The following is a 19397-nucleotide window of genomic DNA, read 5'->3' on the forward strand; positions in this document are numbered from 1 at the left end:
CAGAGGGGGAGGGGAGTGGGAGGGAACAAGGAGGGGGAAGGGGGAGGAGTGAACAGTGGAGACTGGAGCGAATGGTGGCTCAATCTAATTCACCCCTCCCTCCCTTTTGCTCCCTCCCTTCTGCTCCCCTTCACACCAGCAGAGAGAGGAGAAGAGAAATGGCAGGAGGTGATGGCTAGCTCATGGCAAGGTTGAGCCCAATGAGCTAAAAACAACCCTGCTCACTTAGCCCTGCTCTCACAGTTCAACCCTACCGTCCGTCCGGGGGCTCTCAACCCTACCGTCCGTCCGGGGGCTCTCAACCCTACCGTCCGTCCGGGGGCTCTCAACCCTACCGTCCGTCCGGGGGCTCTCAACCCTACCGTCCGTCCGGGGCTCTCAACCCTACCGTCCGTCCGGGGGCTCTCAACCCTACGTCCGTACCGGGGGGCTCTCAACCCTACCGTCCGTCCGGGGCTCTCAACCCTACCGTCCGTCCGGGGGCTCTCAACCCTACCGTCCGTCCGGGGGCTCTCAACCCTACCGTCCGTCCGGGGGCTCTCAACCCTACCGTCCGTCCGGGGGCTCTCAACCCTACCGTCCGTCCGGGGGCTCTCAACCCTACCGTCCGTCCGGGGGCTCTCAACCCTACCGTCCGTCCGGGGGCTCTCAACCCTACCGTCCGTCCGGGGCTCTCAACCCTACCGTCCGTCCGGGGCTCTCAACCCTACCGTCCGTCCGGGGGCTCTCAACCCTACCGTCCGTCCGGGGCTCTCAACCCTACCGTCCGTCCGGGGCTCTCAACCCTACCGTCCGTCCGGGGCTCTCAACCCTACCGTCCGTCCGGGGCTCTCAACCCGTCCGTCCGGGGGCCGTCCGTCCGTCGGGGGCTCTCAACCCTACCGTCCGTCCGGGGGCTCTCAACCCTACCGTCCGTCCGGGGCTCTCAACCCTACCGTCCGTCCGGGGCTCTCAACCCTACCGTCCGTCCTCTCAACCCTACCGTCCGTCCGGGGCTCTCAACCCTACCGTCCGTCCGGGGCTCTCAACCCTACCGTCCGTCCGTCCGTCCGGGGCTCTCAACCCTACCGTCCGTCCGGGGCTCTCAACCCTACCGTCCGTCCGGGGGCTCTCAACCCTACCGTCCGTCCGGGGCTCTCAACCGTCCGTCGGGGGCTCTCAACCCTACCGTCCGTCCGGGGGCTCTCAACCCTACCGTCCGTCCGGGGGCTCTCAACCCTACCGTCCGTCCGGGGGCTCTCAACCCTACCGTCCGTCCGGGGGCTCTCAACCCTACCGTCCGTCCGGGGGCTCTCACCCTACCGTCCGTCCGGGGCTCTCAACCCCTACCGTCCGTCCGGGGGCTCTCAACCCTACCGTCCGTCCGGGGCTCTCAACCCTACCGTCCGTCCGGGGGCTCTCAACCCTACCGTCCGTCCGGGGGCTCTCAACCCTACCGTCCGTCCGGGGGCTCTCAACACTACCGTCCGTCCGGGGGCTCTCAATACTACTGTACGGGTGCTCAGTAAAATCCCATCATCTCATTTACAGTAGATGCTATGACAGGGGGGATAAACTACATTACATTCTGGAGCTACAATTCATAACGGGAGGTCTGTTACTCCCCCTAGAAACAAAAAGGCCTACTGTCCAACATTCAGAAAGAAGTATTATGCAAATACTAAACAGCTTCAGCTGCCTTGAGTATAAAAAGTGTTTTTACATATTCTGATTGTTTTGGGCAATTGAAACCATTTCAGTAGAACATTATACATTTTATGCAGCCAAAGCATAGATGGCCACAAGCAAAACCACCTCCCACTAGCCACAAAGGACTATGGACATGAACACAACAGTTGTATGTTTGTCTGCCAGAGAAACAAAGGGCTTTTCCTGTTAAGAGGCCTCATTATGTGTAACTACGGCAGATTGGCCACAGCTCTCCAGAAAAGGTCCTAGTCCACAAGGAATTTAGTCTAGAATAATGTAGTCAGAACGTAGAACCTCAAACCAGTGCAGTTTCAGACATTCTGGAGGTCAAGCCAAACAGCTTTTCTCGCAGACAAACTGCCAATCATACAAACTGCCAATCATACAAACTGCCAATCATACAAACTGCCAATCATACAAACTGCCAATCATACAAACTGCCAATCATACAAACTGCCAATCAAACTGCCAATGATACAAACTGCCAATCATACAAACTGCCAATCATACAAACTACCAATCATACAAACTGCCAATCATACAAACTGCTAATCATACAAACTGCCAATCATACAAACTGCCAATCATATCTGGATATGACCATTGACCACATAAAAACAGAATATCTACATCTCAGATGGGCTTATTGAGTTGGGAACTCTTTTACAACAGAAAGTGTCAACACTGTAGGTAACTGAAACAACCATCTCACCAGGTAATACAGCGGCAGGGCGAAGAAGTCTTGATGAAGCAGTTCTTTTCATAGGACTGGCTCTGGACCTCGAAGGCACCCGATTGGTCGACTCTGTAGTTTTGCATCCTGCTGTGAATAATAAAATGTTCAGATGAGGCTCGGGGTTTGAGTGGATCTGAACCATCACTGTGCCCTGGCTATGAAGGGACTGAGAACTGCTGCATCAAAGCTAGTTCTGCCTGCTGAATGACATTTAAAAGGCTGAGGCCTCACACAGGACAGGGGACAGGGGCTACTGATGGGAACTTAGCTAAACACATTTAAAAGGTGTTTGAACAGTACACATCTTATCAGGCACCTGGATAAGATCCATGTTCAATCTAGTAAAACTCTACATACGTTTAATTTAACAGTGTTCATCAGCACCCTGTTGACGTATCTAAACAAAAGCTTCAAGTCAGCATTTTGGTTCTCTAATCTATTTCCTAATCACCCAAATTTAGCTTCCCAGGAATTTGATAGCAGATGTTGTGAATCTAGAGAGGCGCCATCTAATTTGCGCTGCATTATGTGATTTTAGGTGATACACAAAACAGACTAACAACTAATCTGACTAGAATTTGGGAGATTGAGGGTAAAAAAAAACAAGTAAAAAACAAAACAGAGAGAACAAAAAAAGAACCTTCAGGAAGGAAACAAAACTAAATCTTGGGGGAAAACAGCCAATAGAAGAGTTGTTAGTCACTCGTTGGTTTTGTGGATAACTACAGTATGTCTGTATGAGACTCCCATCTTACCAGGTCCTATGTTACTCCCTGGGTGTGAGAGGAGTCTAGCTTTTAACACTGGGGTCTTGCATGAGGCTGGTCTTCCCACAGACACCTGGGCTGCTCCTGCAGAAACTGTAGGGCAGATAACAGTCAAATAGTTAAGACATACTTTACATTTACATTTAAGTCATTTAGCAGACGCTCTTATCCAGAGCGACTTACATACTTCCTCAGTATTCAGACACTCGACATCTAAACTTGATGTGATTTACCATCTTAGGAATGGAACATTTAAATCTAATTTCTATCATTTACAAATGTATGAGGGAGCTTGGTACCATACTTCAGAATTCTATAAAACAGCTCCACTTTATTTACAACAACTGAAGAGTACAGAGTACTAAAGAGATGGGCCATGGACTGAGAATGAATAGTTGCCTTAAAATGAAATCATTTAATATAATTATTCCAGGGCTCTAGAAAACAAAGCCAATGCAGACAGACAATCAATTCTAAATCTGGTCTGACTTACTCTTCCATAGCCGTATTCTAGTCTTCCCGTTAAAAGCAGCTAACAAAGGGATGATACAGAAGCGATAGGATCCAATGAGCAGACATGTCAGCAGAGTGAGGTCACAGTGGGAGCCTGCAGCACTGCCTTGTGGGATCAATGAGGAATTGGTGAAAACCTGAGTAGAAAATTCAGTCCAAGTGCAGCTCCGCAGTCCCCTGTAACCAGACATTGGGAAGATGGAAAGATCGCAAACCCAAAACCAGAACGCAACAGAAATGTCTAAATATTCCGCCGTGGTATTTCTGTGGTGTGCGCTCTTCCCCCTTTAGGCATCACTGTAACTGAACTACAGTGGAACAGACCCAGTCTCCTAGACAACCATGTGTGGGGGGACCCCAGTCTGGAAAACAAAACTGCTTAGCCAATCAGGTCACAGTATGCTGAAGATGCTGAAAGGGAAAAGGCCCATTGTCTAACAGGGCTAGCTCCCTCTCCCCCTCCCTCCCACTGTACAGCTCAACAGTCAGACATTTCAAGTCATGCTTGTTAAGACACAATCAATGTTCTTATTAGAACCATGCACAGTTGAACCATACAAGATGGGAATGTTGCCAATTTATTTAATTCATTTGACTGTGTAGGATTCATTATCCTTACAGACTAGCTCTGATGTTCATCTCAGACTTCTGAAGGTTTGAGCTGGACCATCGTCTAAGAACATAACTCAAAAATACCACCCATCCAAAAAAGGACATACCATTCTCAGACACTGCTGAACCTACTGAGGTGTATTATAGACTTTCCTTTGCAGTATGTGATTTCATGTAGAAACAGATCACAGGAACAATCACAGGATGAAAAGTATGAGTCTCCAGCAGGCTGATGTGAAGGCTTAAAGCCAAGGAGATGTACATTTTAGCACAGCCCAGTCAGTAGCCTCTTAATGTGGGTCTCCAGCAGGCTGATGTGAAGGCTTAAAGCCAAGGAGATGTACGTTTTAGCACAGCCCAGTCAGCAGCCTCTTAATGTGGGTCACCACGTACAGTCCACTGCTCACCCGCCTCGCCCCACCCTTCCCTGTAACCAGATGTGTCTTTAGAAATCAACCTGACAGAACCAGACGGACCCTGGAGAGCAACAACCTTGATAAAGACTATCCAAGATTCTTGCTGTGAACAAGAATGTGTTCAGTCAATTGACCTCGTAAAATAAGGCTTTTTTTTAAAAATAGTTTTTTTTATTCAACTAGAACAAAACAATATCAGCGTATGATTTCCCTAGTTGAGCTTCTCACCTTGTGCATTTCCTGTGCTGCCACTGTGCACACTGGCCTTGGAAGGGATGCTCTTGGGGACACCGTGGGACTTGTAGAGCAGTCTGGAGGAGGAGACCGCAGTAGAGGGCTGGCTGGAGCCCACAGCCAGGGTGTGACCAGAGGCCTGGGGGAGTCTGGAACCAGTCACTGGGGTCTTAGTGCTGCCGCTGGCTGAGGAGGTTCCATCTGTCTGGGACCTCTGATGACCTATATGACAGATATCAGCATTGAGACACAGAAATAAGAGGCAGAAGTGTAAAAAAATGAATCCTGCAGAGAGTAACCGCATATTCTGCTCCCAACATGTTTTCATAAGGCTGCACCACAATACACAAACAACATTTCAACTGAGTGCCCCCAGTCCTTGTGTTCAGTAGTCCATCTGGTAACTGGTCAGAGATCAGCTGTTATGAGCCATGGTCAAGGCAAATGGTGAGCTGACTTTTGTTCATGCCAGATCAGAGCACTGGTGGAAATATAATAATTGCCCTAAGCAGGTTGTATAGCAGACATCAGGCCTGTTACACCACCCAATACCCCTCTGATGGAGTTACATAAGCAGGTTGTATAGCAGACAGACAGGCTTGGCCTAGCTCCACATCAGGCCTATTACACCACCCAATACCCCTCTGATGGAGTTACATAAGCAGGTTGTATAGCAGACAGACAGGCTTGGCCTAGCTCCACATCAGGCCTGTTACACCACCCAATACCCCTCTGATGGAGTTACATAAGCAGGTTACATGAATGACTGGTGTCAAATAAGAGCACAAAGCTGAGAGACAAATTGTGGCACCTATCCTCATGGTTACTCATTTTCTGCACCTTTATCATAAACAGCACCAGGTGTCCCTTTACCACATACAGAGCAGAGCCTGAAACCACTACAGATCTACTAGGCTTTCTGTAAGGGAGTTGGTTTCACAGACATTGTGTTCTGTGGCTTTCACAGCAGCGCTGAGCTTTAAAAACCTCCCTTTCCTTCCTCTGCTTGTTCTAGTAGCACAGCTGGCTTCCCATCAGAGGGAGAATCCCACCTCTTTCCTCTTTCCCTGGGACTGTCCCTACCCTCTCCCTTCATGCTGCTCATAGGAGCGGTAGAGGTAGAGTGATGGGGGTGGAGTGTTTATCTCTGGGTCCTGAGCTGAGCAGGGGAGCTACGTGACATCTGTATCCATGTTATTTGTGGCATCAAGGCACAAGCTCTGGTCATCAGCAACAGGAAAGGTTGCCCTCTCATGGTGAGATTGTGCACTGCAACCTGGCTGACTACCACTGAAGCATGACCATTTAGAGGAGTCTTGAAGATTGAACAAGGCACTTTACATTTGCAGTAAAGTCAGCCACTATCATAGATAATGAGGATATTTAGAATCCATTTCCCTCCTAAACTAAAGGACAGGTAGCAATGCTAGGGTGGACGTGTTGGGCAATGAGACTGATGACTACGTGATGTGAGGGCTACTAGGATGACACCTTTGAATCAGATGTATCACTAGTGAAACTGACCACTTAAAACACATCATGGAATCATCTGTACGAGCGGAGTCCATACAACAGAAACACCGAGCAGATGCAGAATATTAGACTTCAGTCAGTTACACAAACCACCACACTATCCAGCAGGTCAGTCCTCTGGTGCTTATACACACTGCTAGACATACAGACCTGACTAAACGACAACAGGATAGCTCACTGTTTACATTACAGAGGAAATGCCTAGGAAATCATTAGGCCGGTGCTTATTCAAAGGCAGGCAGTCTGGATTATAAAAAAAGGTATTCACTCTGTACCGCAGCCAATGTTTACACTATCCCCTGGATGAGATTTGTCACTTTTACTCTGTGTGAGAGAGATCAAAGCACAACCGCAAAAGCTCAGTGTCAATCTAGTCTTACAGAAAGGTTTTACACATTGTATTAACTCTGTCTGTTGGAGAATGCTCTTACCTGCTGTGGTGCTCTGTTTGGCCCGTGGCGAACACATCCCACTAGAGGCACTGCTGCAGACATCTCTTCCCTGCCTTTGCCTAGATACTGGAGGAAGAGCCTGAGGGGCTGAGGCTGGGGCTCCTCTGGCTCTGTTGAGGGATGGCCGTGCTCCAAGTCTACTCTTAAACCTGTCACAGGCAGCTCCTACTGCTGCCATTGCTCCCATCGCAGTCTTAGAGGCCGTCTGCAACAAGAGCAACCAGTCACTCCCAGAGTCTCACTCAACAGGCCCAGACAGCGCGTTCCCGCTCCTCACACAATCTAGTACACCGTGGGGACATAAACGGAGACCCTGGGAAGTAATAAAAACAATTTGCAGGCAACAGAACCAAGATGCTAGTGTAGTTTATACCCCCTGGGATTCAGGCCATTCCCGGCCACCTCTCTCGCTCCCCGTTTTCCCCCTCCGCTAAAAACACTCACCGAGCACATGGCGTGTGTTTGCTAGACTCGAGCTGAGCAGCAGTCTTGCCTCTTCTCTCCGAGGGATAATTAAAACAGATTTAAAGTACTAGATTTCCATGTAAAAAGCCAGCCTTTTTAGATGAAAACTCCTCAATGAGGCCTTGGAAAACCTGGATGTCTGTGGTCTACTTAATAATAATATCCCAGAGCTGCCTAATGAAGAAAAACAATCGCTTTCAAAACAATCACATGGACCTTTAAAAGTCCCATTCATCTACAATGTAGGAAGATTAAACAAAGCAGTGGATTATATTCTGCAGCCATTTTAATCAATAGTATATTTTCTGCACATTTCATCATACTTGGATTTGATTAAACAGGCCAAAAGGATTTATTCTATGTTATGTTTAGAGCACAAGTCATTTGCATTTACTCACCACAAGGCAGGATTTCTTAATCTCCTTGCTGCTTCGCTCTTCTGCTTCCTTCCTGGTCTCAGGCGGTTTGTTGTGGGCACTGCCAGTGCGGTTGTGGCTGGCTGGTCTGGCCTGGCTCTGTCCCAGGTGGACGTAGGCCTTGGGGATGATGAAGCTAGCTGAGCCGCTAGGGGAGGCTCTGGACTCCCTGTGTGGTATAGATGTAGTGGAGGAACTCTCAGACCAGCAGCGGGACCGCCGTGCTGACACTGATGCCTGATTGGATGGTGAGGTGGCTGAGGAGATAGAGCCAGGGCTCTTCCTCTGTGGCACTTCCTCCTTGTTGCCATCCTTGCCAGGACTGGCCAGAGCTGGTGCAGGGTCAGCTCGCTGTTCTGTGGAGGGTGACTCTGTGGGAGATGGGAAACAGGTCTGGTTTCCAGGCAGCACTGGAGCGGATCCTCCTCCACAGTTAGAAGCCACATGCTCTGCCTCTGACCTGACCCGACTAGTGGCCTGACTGCTGGGTACTGGTGGGACATTTTCAAATGCAGCAGAGACAGAATCACACAGGGATGCTCGACACTCTGCCTCCTCAGTCAAACTAAGAGCAAGTGGACCAATGTGAGACACAGCAGCCGAAGAGAGGTCTTGGTCATCTGCCTGGATAAATGTCATTCCATTGAAATCAGGGACTGCATTCTCAGCCACAGCAGCCCTCGGGTGGCCATTTTTCACTGTGGCTGGTTTACTAGGAGTGTTTCTCATTGGAGTGTTCCTGTTCACCTGAGATGGTTTACGACAGGGCTGGTTGACTGGTTTCCCTGGCTTATTCTTTGCGGGTGCAGGGCTTCCCAATGTCAATGGTTGAGCTGGTCTCGACACGATCTTGGGTTTCACTCTGCTGAAATCTGGCTTTGGAAATGTTCTGATTTCTGCTTTGATAATTCTGTTAGCTGATGATGGGGGAAGCCTGGCGACCAAACAGTGTTTTGGGGATGCGAGCATTGGGGCAGCCCCTCGCTGGTCGATAGCCGTCTGGACCACAGGGCTACCAGTGTGACTTTGTTCCCCAGTGCAGGGGGATTCTGTTAGGGAGGGCAAGTCCAGGGGTTTGTTCCCAGCACACTGCACTGGTGTGGAGGTCTGGGCACGGCCGTCAAGGTCCAGCTCCTCTGAGGCTGGCAGCATGAAGGTCCTGCCCTCGGTGGATCCTCCACTGATATAGGCATCCGAGCTGGCCCGCCTGCTGGGGGCTGGGGAAGCACCTCCACATGCAGCAGACGGGGTTGGCTCACACAGAAAGGTGGCCTGGTGTACACCCTCTGCCTCACAGGGATCCACATCCACAGGAGACCGAGGCGGTGCAAGGCAGTCACCCTCAGGAGGGAGATCCTGGTCATCTGATTGGATAAAGGTCATGCCCCAGCACTGAGGGCCTGGGTTGTCCTTTACTTTGAGGGTGTCAGTGTGTCTGTTCTCCAGGAGCCCGTCACAGACATCAGGCAGGGTGGTGGTGGTGGACAATGACAGCAGGCCATGGCCCAGGTCAGCAGGCAGGGCAGGGGAGCCATGGGCAGAGGAACTGGTGGACAGCTCCACCAGAGACAGAGACACAGTGAGAGTGTCAGCCTCCTCCAGGCAGAAGCTGTTCCACCTCATCGCCATCTCTCCTGAGCCGATGGAGCAGTTGTTCTCACTGGAGCCACGGAGCGACACAGAGCTGGAGCTCTCTTCCCCCTCAGGAGAGGCCAATTCAGAAGAGGCAGCAACACTCCTGTCACCAGACGATGTAGTACTCCCCCAGTCACTCTGGTTGTCACCATGGTGCCCCTGCAGGCTGGTGATCACCAGAGTGATATTCCCGTTCCAGTTATCCAGGCTGGTGTTGACACAGCTGGAGACAGATGTTTGGACAGGTTCCAAAATATCCCCCTCACCAGGTACAGTCACTGCAGGTGAGAGGACAGTGCAGGTGCTATTCCCTGGAAATGTGATGAGGTCGAGGGAGCTGTTCTCTGGAGGTGAGCCAAGTTTGAGGTTACCGTTTATTGGTGTGTTAGCTGTACATGTGCAATTGATGTGGTCTGTGTGGTGGTTGGCCAGGGACGGGGAGCCCTCAATCAGGCAACACTCCATGTCAGGGGCACTGGAGGAGTCTCTATCACTCAGGCTCCTCAGAGAGTCCAGGGAGGGGGTCCCGAGACAGGCCACTGAGTTACCGTTACTGTCCCCGGGCCCTGAGGAGAGGGCCAGCTGCGTGGGTCTACACTTGGTCTTCACACTGGACATGTTGGCAGGCTTTTGTTATGTTTTAGCACAGCTGTGTTTGAGTTTACTGCATACCCAATGATTTATGTCAAGTTTAGTTTTCAAAGCACCTCAAAATGAACAGCCATTTACTTCCATGGGATTCAAATGACTTGATTGGGCAGCAACTTTTTTTAAATATGGCATACAGCTACAACTATGCCTTCACAGTTGCTCCAGGACAATGTCTGAGAATCACCATCAGGAACAGATCTGTACAAGTAAAAGGGATAAAATGGTGAGACGGCTTATGGAGTCAAAGGGGAATATCCTACAGGACTATGTGATAAAATACACCAACCAAATTGAACTTTGCATAAACCTAATATTCTCTGTACTTGTGCAATGGTCTGATTTCCGTAAAAATTACACAGATGTCATCAAATGCCAACAGATGACATTTTTTGGGCTGACGGCTCTGAAAACATTAAAAGAAAACCGATATGCCTGGACTAAACACCACACACAGCACATTAGTGACAGATAGAAGTGGCATTGTTAAAAGGCTTTACTTTACAGGACTATAAGCCTGACATGAACATACCACACACACCCATCATAGTTCAATACAAATGGGAAAACAACAAAGTTCTCATCAGGGGAAACTGGCATTATTCAACCACTGGCTGTGTTGGTCCCCATGTTTCCTAGCCAATTCAGTGTACTGCATTAGAAGTAATACTGATACTCTGATACTCGACTGAATTGGACTTAAGAAATGGTCATAAAATGTAAGCGTATAGCCCAACTGTCTGAAGTGTCGATGGTAACGCCGACGCTGGACGTGAACTGTCTGAAGTGTCGATGTCTGAAGGACGTCAACTGTCTGAAGTGCCGGTAACGCCGACGCTGGGCGTCAACTGTCTGAACTGTCTGGAAACTGTCTGAAGTGTCGATGGTAACGCCGACGCTGGACGTCAACTGTCTGAAGTGTCGATGGTAACGCCGACTGGACGTCAACTGTCTGAAGTGCCGATGGTAACGCCCGGCGCTGGACGCTGGGCGTGGGCAACTGTCTGAAGTGTCGATGGTAACGCCGACGCTGGACGTCAACTGTCTGAAGTGTCGATGGTAACGCCGACGCTGGACGTCAACTGTCTGAAGTGTCGATGGTAACGCCGACGCTGGACGTCAACTGTCTGAAGTGTCGATGGTAACGCCGACGCTGGACGTCAACTGTCTGAAGTGTCGATGGTAACGCCGACGCTGGACGTCAACTGTCTGAAGTGTCGATGGTAACGCCGACGCTGGACGTCAACTGTCTGAAGTGTCGATGGTAACGCCGACGCTGGACGTCAACTGTCTGAAGTGTCGATGGTAACGCCGACGCTGGACGTCAACTGTCTGAAGTGCCGATGGTAACGCCGACGCTGGACGTCAACTGTCTGAAGTGCCGATGGTAACGCCGACGCTGGACGTCAACTGTCTGAAGTGTCGATGGTAACGCCGACGCTGGACGTCAACTGTCTGAAGTGTCGATGGTAACGCCGACGCTGGACATCATGGCAGTGACACTCCATTTTATTACCATAGTATTTTATTTTTTAGAAGTATACAGAATGGTGTCGTCTGAGGTGAATCAGGGAATCGCGCGCAGCAAGAGCATTGATATATACAGAGAAAATAGTCGGCCCGAGAACTGAACCCTGTGGCACCCCCATAGAGACTGCCAGAGGACCGGACAACATTTCCTCCGATTTGACAATTATAACAATACCCTTTGACCAAAATAACTGATAGAACCCAGCATGAGTCCACATTAGGGTTATAACAACTCCCCCCCCCCCCGATGCCTGAGGCGTGAGAGGTGGGGAATGACCCATGCTGGGGTTGATGTTGGGGAAACCAGCTCAGATGGGTTTGACACCATAACCACTTGACATCAAATCTAAACAGGCCTGTTGTGTTTGTTTTAGCTCACTGGACTGGTAAGCCTCCAGTCCTAGCCCCTTCGTAGTGTTACTGCCCGCCCAGGAACATATCAATTCACCAACACTGTAAAGTTCCTGACCCCATGTAAATAAATAAAAGCAAGACTTTGGACATTTACAAGTAGTAAAAAGGGCTGCTTTGTGCAGTAGTTCACAGTCTGCTCCATTTTACAATCAAAGGGTGTGTCCCAAATGGCAGTCTATTCCCTACATAATGGACTGCATTTGACCAGAATCTTACTGTATGTGCCCTGGTCAAAAGTAGTGCACTATTAAGGGAATAGGGTACCATTTGGGACACAATCCACAATCATAGTGATATCCTTGGGGATAGGGGATTTCAACATGAATCTGGATTGTTGGAAGAAAAGTTGTGCTGTGGCACTCCCGTCATGTTCAATAAGAGAGGGAAGGGATGGAGGGAGGAGGAAGGGGAAACAAGGCCAAGCTACTTTCCCAGGAGGAACATCCAGAAAAGGGGAGAATAAAGTTCTGGTATAATTAATGATAATTCCCTGTGGCAACAGTAAATGTACAGCATCTGGTGTTCCTCGGCTGTCAAAGGCCATGAGAGTAGATTGGGGGTGGGGGATAATAGACACCCGTAACAGATGGGGGGAGAGACACCCGGAACAGATTGGGGGGAGAGACACCTGGAGTAGAGGGGGTTAATAGACACCTGGAGTAGAGGGGGGATAATAGACACCTGGAGTAGAGGGGGATAATAGACACCTGGAGTAGAGGGGATAATAGACACCTGGAGTAGAGGGGGATAATAGACACCTGGAGTAGAGGGGGATAATAGACACCTGGAGTAGATAATAGACACCTGGAGTAGGGGGATAATAGACACCTGGAGTAGGGGGGATAATAGACACCTGGAGTAGGGGGGATAATAGACACCTGGAGTAGGGGGGGATAATAGACACCTGGAGTAGGGGGGGATAATAGACACCTGGAGTAGGGGGGGGGGGATAATAGACACCTGGAGTAGGGGGGGATAATAGACACCTGGAGTAGATGTCAGATAGCTGGAGGCTGGGATGCTTCCTTTCTATAACTAAATCGTAAGGCTTGACTACAATTACATCAGTGGTTTCGGTCATGGAGAAGCCGTGACTAACATGCTGATCATTGTAATCACACAGCCACCTTTCTACCAAGGAAGACTGTCTACACCCCAAATGGCAGCCTATTCCCTTTATAGTGCACTACTTTTTACAATGGCCCATAGGACTCTGGTCAAAAGTAGTGCACTATATAGGGAATAGGGTGCCATTTGGGACATATTGGCATAGTGGCTTGTGTGGGGTTCAGGACCTTCTCAATAAAAACCCTATAACCACCAAGATATTCATTATCAGTGATACCGGCTAAATATTTTGATTTCGCCAAGAAACAAACCATAATTAAATGTAATCATACGTTGTGCTTCAAAAATTACTGACACACAATTGCAGGAATTGCAAAGTGGGGAAAAAAACCTTGATGTCAAATTCCAATTGCTAAGTATTGTAATTTTCCTCACTAAAGAAAGAGTCTTGTCTCCTGATTGAGACAGATCTGAACAAAAGGAATAGAATTACAACACAGTGGCATTGTAAAGTCACAGCCATTCCTCTGAAATGCTTAGGGTGTATGTTCAGCTCATATTGTCAATATATCAAACCATGTTTGATATATCTGATTCATTTATCACCACCCACTTTAGTTACTGACGGCTATCTGCTTGCTCTGTCATGCACAATATATTGTAGATTTAACTGTCATTTCTCTAATTTTGTCACAGGAAATTATTTTATTAATCAAGGCATTTTCATTGATAGGGTTCAATAGTCCAGATCTGAATGCAATGTTTGCTATTAAGGCTGAGCAACAACACACCTCTCTGTGACAGAATGAAAGGTTTCCTAGGGAACAGGCAGAATAGAGTGCTTAGTCATTTCCAGACTTCTCAAGCCAACACCAGCCACTTAAAGACGTACAGCAAGACTAATGCAGGAGAGATATAAAAATCTGTACATTGGACCTTGGCAAGCGTTTTCATTTGGGAGATTGCTTTTATACCGGTAATCATTCACTCCAGGGATTTAAAGAGTAGGAAACTTTGGCTTGGTCTTAGTGCTAGTGTTTTATGTAAAGTACAACAGCAGACCAACTTGATATTAACCATGGCTCCACTATGTTTATGGAATAATCCAACCACCAGACCTGGGAGAAATATGGCACAAAGCCACATATAGGAAAGAAACACTATGCAGGGCAGCAACACTTAATGACAAAAACTAAAACTTGCATTTGTAGCTGTCCACTAATAAAGGAAAACAAAACTTAAACTGAAATCATGTAATATTATACAAGATGGAGCACATCATGATCATCCATTGATATGCAATCTACTGACAAATACAGTACACTCCTCTGAGACACATTCATTAACAAAATCATTGATGAGAAAAAGCAGCCTTACCAGTCAGTTTGTGTTGTTGTGTATCCGTATCAAGCCACAGATCTCTCAGCTTACCCAGGTCCCTCTCTGAGACAATCCCATTAGTGCTTCCCACAGCACTAAAACCAACCAGTAGCCTTGTGTACACCTCCTGTGGCTAGCACTAGCATTAACACTGCTGGGATGACAGCTCCCTTTACACAAACAGTACACACCCCCTCACGGCACTCAAACTCAGCCGTGCATCAGTAACACAGCGAAAGAGAGGGACTTCTCTGAGCTGCAAGCAGAATAGTCTGGTTTTATCCCCCCTCCTCCCTGTAGGAATGTGACTTAGTCCAACAGTAGCAGCCTCTGTCAGTCAGGCCCCTGGACAGTACAGAGACAGTACAACGTGCCTGTGCATGTGCATGTTGGGGGGGGGCAAGAGAGATGTCGAGCAAATTACTGGGGGGGGGGGGGGGGAGCAAGGCCTAGCAGTCCGAATCAGCATTCACTGTTGCTAAGCAGCCGAAGTGTCTATTTCATGGGGGAATGTATCAGACAGCTTTTTGGCAAATGGGGGGGAAATGAAAGGGGGTGTGGGAGTGGGATGAGGGGCCTAGGTTCCAGACAAAGCCAGACCATTCCTACATACACATACTCACAAACTATTACCATACATTGGATTAACATGTGTGAGCAAAACAGCACAAATATGCAGGGATGTCAGTCCAGGCCTAGAGTGATAGTGGACTGTTCCCCTGGACCTTCATCATACCCCTAGGCCTAGTAAACACTGGCAATGTCATCTCAGAGTGCATGATCTGCTGGGTTAAGAGCCCTACAGTTGACTAGGCCTTCCATTAAAACATAGGGCCTAGGTCTGAACCCTACTGACCAGCGCCATTTCTGCTTAATCCATAAAGGTCCTTAAACATGACCTGAGGAACCATAATCTTGGTAAGCAACGACACACATCCCGAGCCACCAGCATGGAAGAGCTCCCGTCCCAAACCATTTCCAAAAGGTATTACAAAATATGCTTACCTGAAGTTACATTCAATAATGTCCCAGGGGACAGTTTAGTGTTTTTGTTGTAGAGTTCTATTATGGAACAACTTTTCCTGTAATTTGTTCCCAACATCAGCCTGGAGACGTTGAGAGAAGAGTGTGTACCTGAGCTTCTAAGTTTGTAGCTGTGAGCCCTGTGAGGCTGGGTTCCAACACAGCCCCAGTCCAGCTCCCTCCCAGACTCCTCCAACATGAACAGTGATTAGGTCTGGATGAGCTGAGCACAGTCAGCCACACACTTAGGAGAGCCTGGATGAAATGTAATTTTGCAGATCATTGTTACAATCTGAAATAGCAGGGTATGAAACACTATCCCACCGACTCAGTCATAGGACCTCTAAAAACATCTGATATACATCTGATACTTCCTGGAAAATTGCCCTGGGAAGAAAATGTCAAAAATAATTATTTCAAAATTAATGCCCCATTATCTTCGGCTCTCAGTGTGACCAAGCCTTGTGAGCAGATAGACCTGAAGATGGAACACACAAGCTTTGTCTTCGTGAAACATAACAACTAGCTAGGCTAACCAGTGAATGTGCTTCATTGTGCCCCGTGCATACAGTGTCGGATGCTAAAAGACTGTGGCATAGGATAGATTTCCTGTAAATCAGGGATGTGATAACAGAAAAACTGTTCAAATGCCAATGATGATGAATTCTGACCATAGAAGGTGGATATGAGACAAGTAGCACCTTACTGGAGTTAATCAAGTAAATCTAGTCAGTGAAGGTTTACACCTGTTCTACACACCATGAACTGGAGCAGAGGTCAAACAATGCCATCACAGCGGTGGCATCCCAATCATATTTCCTTTCTCCCGAAGTGTGCACTTGTTCTCTTCCTTCATGGATTTGAAGGGAAATTACAGGCACCTAGCCTGCATCCTAATCCCCCCCAGGCACCCAGCCTGCTCTGCATCCTAATGCCCCAGGCACCCAGCCTGCTCTGCTACTCTGCATCCTAATCCCCCAGGCGCCCAGCCTGCTCTGCATCCTAATCCCCCAGGCGCCCAGCCTGCTCTGCATCCTAATGCCCCAGGCACCCAGCCTGCTCTGCTACTCTGCATCCTTATCCCCCAGGAACCCAGCCTGCTCTGCATCCTAATCCCCCAGGCACCCAGCCTGCTCTGCATCCTAATCCCCCAGGCACCCAGCCTGCTCTGCATCCTAATCCCCCAGGCACCCAGCCTGCTCTGCATCCTAATCCCCAGGCACCCAGCCTGCTCTGCATCCTAATCCCCCAGGCACCCAGCCTGCTCTGCATCCTAATCCCCCAGGCACCCAGCCTGCTCTGCATCCTAATCCCCCAGGCACCCAGCCTGCTCTGCATCCTAATCCCCCAGGCACCCAGCCTGCTCTGCATCCTAATCCCCCAGGCACCCAGCCTGCTCTGCATCCTAATCCCCCAGGCACCCAGCCTGCTCTGCATCCTAATGCCCCAGGCACCCAGCCTGCTCTGCTACTCTGCATCCTTATCCCCCAGGAACCCAGCCTGCTCTGCATCCTAATCCCCCAGGCACCCAGCCTGCTCTGCATCCTAATCCCCCAGGCACCCAGCACGCTCTGCATCCTAATCCCCCAGGCACCCAGCACGCTCTGCTACTCTGCCCTGGCCCTCCATGTGGGACTGGGGCTGCCAGGCCAGCATCACACAGAGACAAGGCTATGAGTAGACACCCTGGTTGTGTTCAAAATGGCACCATATTCGCTACATATATGGAAATAGGGTGCAATTTGGGACAGCGCCCCAAAGCCCATTGCTTAAACTGGGCCACAGGCAGGGGACAACAGGGCACCAGGTCAACCTTTGGGATTCCATTCTACATGCCATGGAAAAGTGACGGCCAACCAGGGTCCTTGTCATGGTCTATGGATAACAGAGGACAAAGACACACCATTGTGTCTAGGTAGAGATAGTTCCAGAAATAAGGTGGCTTACTGTGCACAAAAGCCTTTGAGGTATTGCATGGCAATGTAAACCAAGACATCTTCTCTGATAAGCTGTTTGCTTGCACTGGTCAGCGCAAAGAGGCAATACTCAAAGAGAACTTACACACAGACTAAGATGCAATGCATACAAGTTTGGTTGGCATTTCACATTTGATTATAGAATGCAACAATAGTTGAGACAGCGATACATGTTAAAGTGAGTTTTCAAATATAGATGAGGGAGGTTATGAGCATACTGAAGTTCCATTTCCAATCATTTCCTCCAATTCCCCAAAATGGAAAATCTCAATAAAGTGCCTCATGTGGATCCAAGAGAAACAGGTTGTTTTAATAGTGAACTAATGAACTGAACATCAGATCAGGTTTGTCAAGAGCAGCTTATGAGCAACACCAACAGCCAAGCCAAGTGGAATGAGAGCATTACAGAGAAAACAGCCTGAATAGACCCTGGGTGTATTTCTAGTCATTCATTCCTCTCATTAGGTCATATAGCTCCTTAGGCTTTTGGTAACAGGTTTGGAGAAAATGTTAGCCAACCTTAACAGAATACTCCTAACCTGCTGCATAAACTCTCCTAACCTGCTACGAAAAAGTCACTTACGCCGGTAGCTGTATTCCATCTAGTCAAACCGATTAGTGCTGCACTGCCGACGGCATCCTTCCGGTATACTTTCAATTGGGTAAAACGATTTACTATGCTAGCAAAGGGAACACTGCCACTACCTCGTTTGAGTAGCAAACTGAAGTGAAGAGGACATTTGGCAACTCTTACTTGCAAGTGGAAGTTGATAAAGTTCTTAGTTTACAGAATAAGAAAGTCAAGGAGGGATATATATATTTCAAAATGGCCTCCTGGGTTTAGTGACCGATCATAATGGGAATAAAAAAATAACTGATTGATTGGTTGGGTGTTTAGTATGGCCCGGTGCCCCGGGTGGGCGGGGTTCAATCATTTTAGATCATTCTATTGGTCCTTAAAGGGATACGTCAAGATTTTGGCAGTGTCAGATGAACTCTTGGACACAATTGATATGTCTCTGCGTGCAGTTTTAAGGATGTTGCTAACTAGCGCAATGACTTCAGTCTATGGTAACTGCTAGCTAGTAGACACCATAGACGTTATCATTGTGCTAATGCTAGTTAGCATTGACTCGTGAAACTACCTTTCATTTCCTTTATACTTGATGCAGAGACATCCGACTCTGGTAAAGTAGATAAAGGGCTTCATTGCCAAAATCCCGAAGTATACCTTTACGTGTAATCTCCACCCACCTGAGGCACCCAGCCAAGCAAAATAAACGCCACAATTGGAAAATGAGTTCCAAAAAGACCATTTTGAAACGTAAAAAAAGGCTCCTTCACGTTCCAATCTGTAGAACACTCGGACCTTGATGGATGGAGTGTATAAACGTTGTCAGAACTAATAAAAATGGAAATTAGGCCAAATCAAAAATACAACTCTTTGAAATAATCTACATAGTCTGATAATTGCTGACTGTGTTTTATTTATTTAACTAGGCAAGTCAGTTAAGAACAAATTCTTATTTACAATGAAAGCCAAGCCTGGACGATGCTGCCATCGCCCTATAGGACTCCCAACCATGGCCGGTTGTGATACAGCTTTAAATCGAACCAGGGTCTGTAGTGACGCCTCCAGCACTGAGAAGCAGTGCCTTAGACCGCTGCGCAACTCGCGAGTCCATGGTGAGGGAGTGGAGTTTAGTCAGCTACTTTAGCCAGATAACTGCCCATTCAGGTTGAACATTGTATTTGAAGCGTTGCTTTTTCTAGAGGTTCCTAGGCTATCATATGTTTTCATAAATCTTTAAAAGACGAGCCTACTGCAAACTAAATGAACGAAAATGTTAGCTTGTGTTAATTGCTACGTGTATGTAGAAAAATCATGTT

General features: G+C 48.3%; 1 protein-coding gene across 4 annotated transcripts in view; it reads right to left on the minus strand.

Annotated features, from left to right (window-relative positions):
• The window catches only part of mtus1a (microtubule associated tumor suppressor 1a), a 60149-nt gene extending 41792 nt beyond the window's left edge, over positions 1 to 18357 (minus strand). For 2 of the 4 annotated variants that reach the window (XM_046323629.1, XM_046323626.1), the window contains exons 1-6: positions 18091 to 18357; positions 7816 to 10317; positions 6932 to 7157; positions 4962 to 5189; positions 3181 to 3285; positions 2402 to 2512 (exon numbers count right to left, since the gene is read on the minus strand). In XM_046323629.1, coding sequence (XP_046179585.1) covers positions 2402 to 2512; positions 3181 to 3285; positions 4962 to 5189; positions 6932 to 7157; positions 7816 to 10086 — 2941 coding nt within the window. In that variant the 5' untranslated portion in view covers positions 10087 to 10317; positions 18091 to 18357. Of the gene's footprint in view, positions 1 to 2401; positions 2513 to 3180; positions 3286 to 4961; positions 5190 to 6931; positions 7158 to 7815; positions 10318 to 14505; positions 14676 to 18090 lie in introns of those variants that run through there. The other 2 variants (XM_046323628.1, XM_046323627.1) reach the window with 2 other exon arrangements.
• Positions 18358 to 19397: the final 1040 nt, after the last annotated feature.

Source organism: Oncorhynchus gorbuscha, linkage group LG23 (genome assembly GCF_021184085.1).
Source record: "Oncorhynchus gorbuscha isolate QuinsamMale2020 ecotype Even-year linkage group LG23, OgorEven_v1.0, whole genome shotgun sequence".
Classification (NCBI taxonomy): Eukaryota; Metazoa; Chordata; class Actinopteri; order Salmoniformes; family Salmonidae; genus Oncorhynchus; species Oncorhynchus gorbuscha.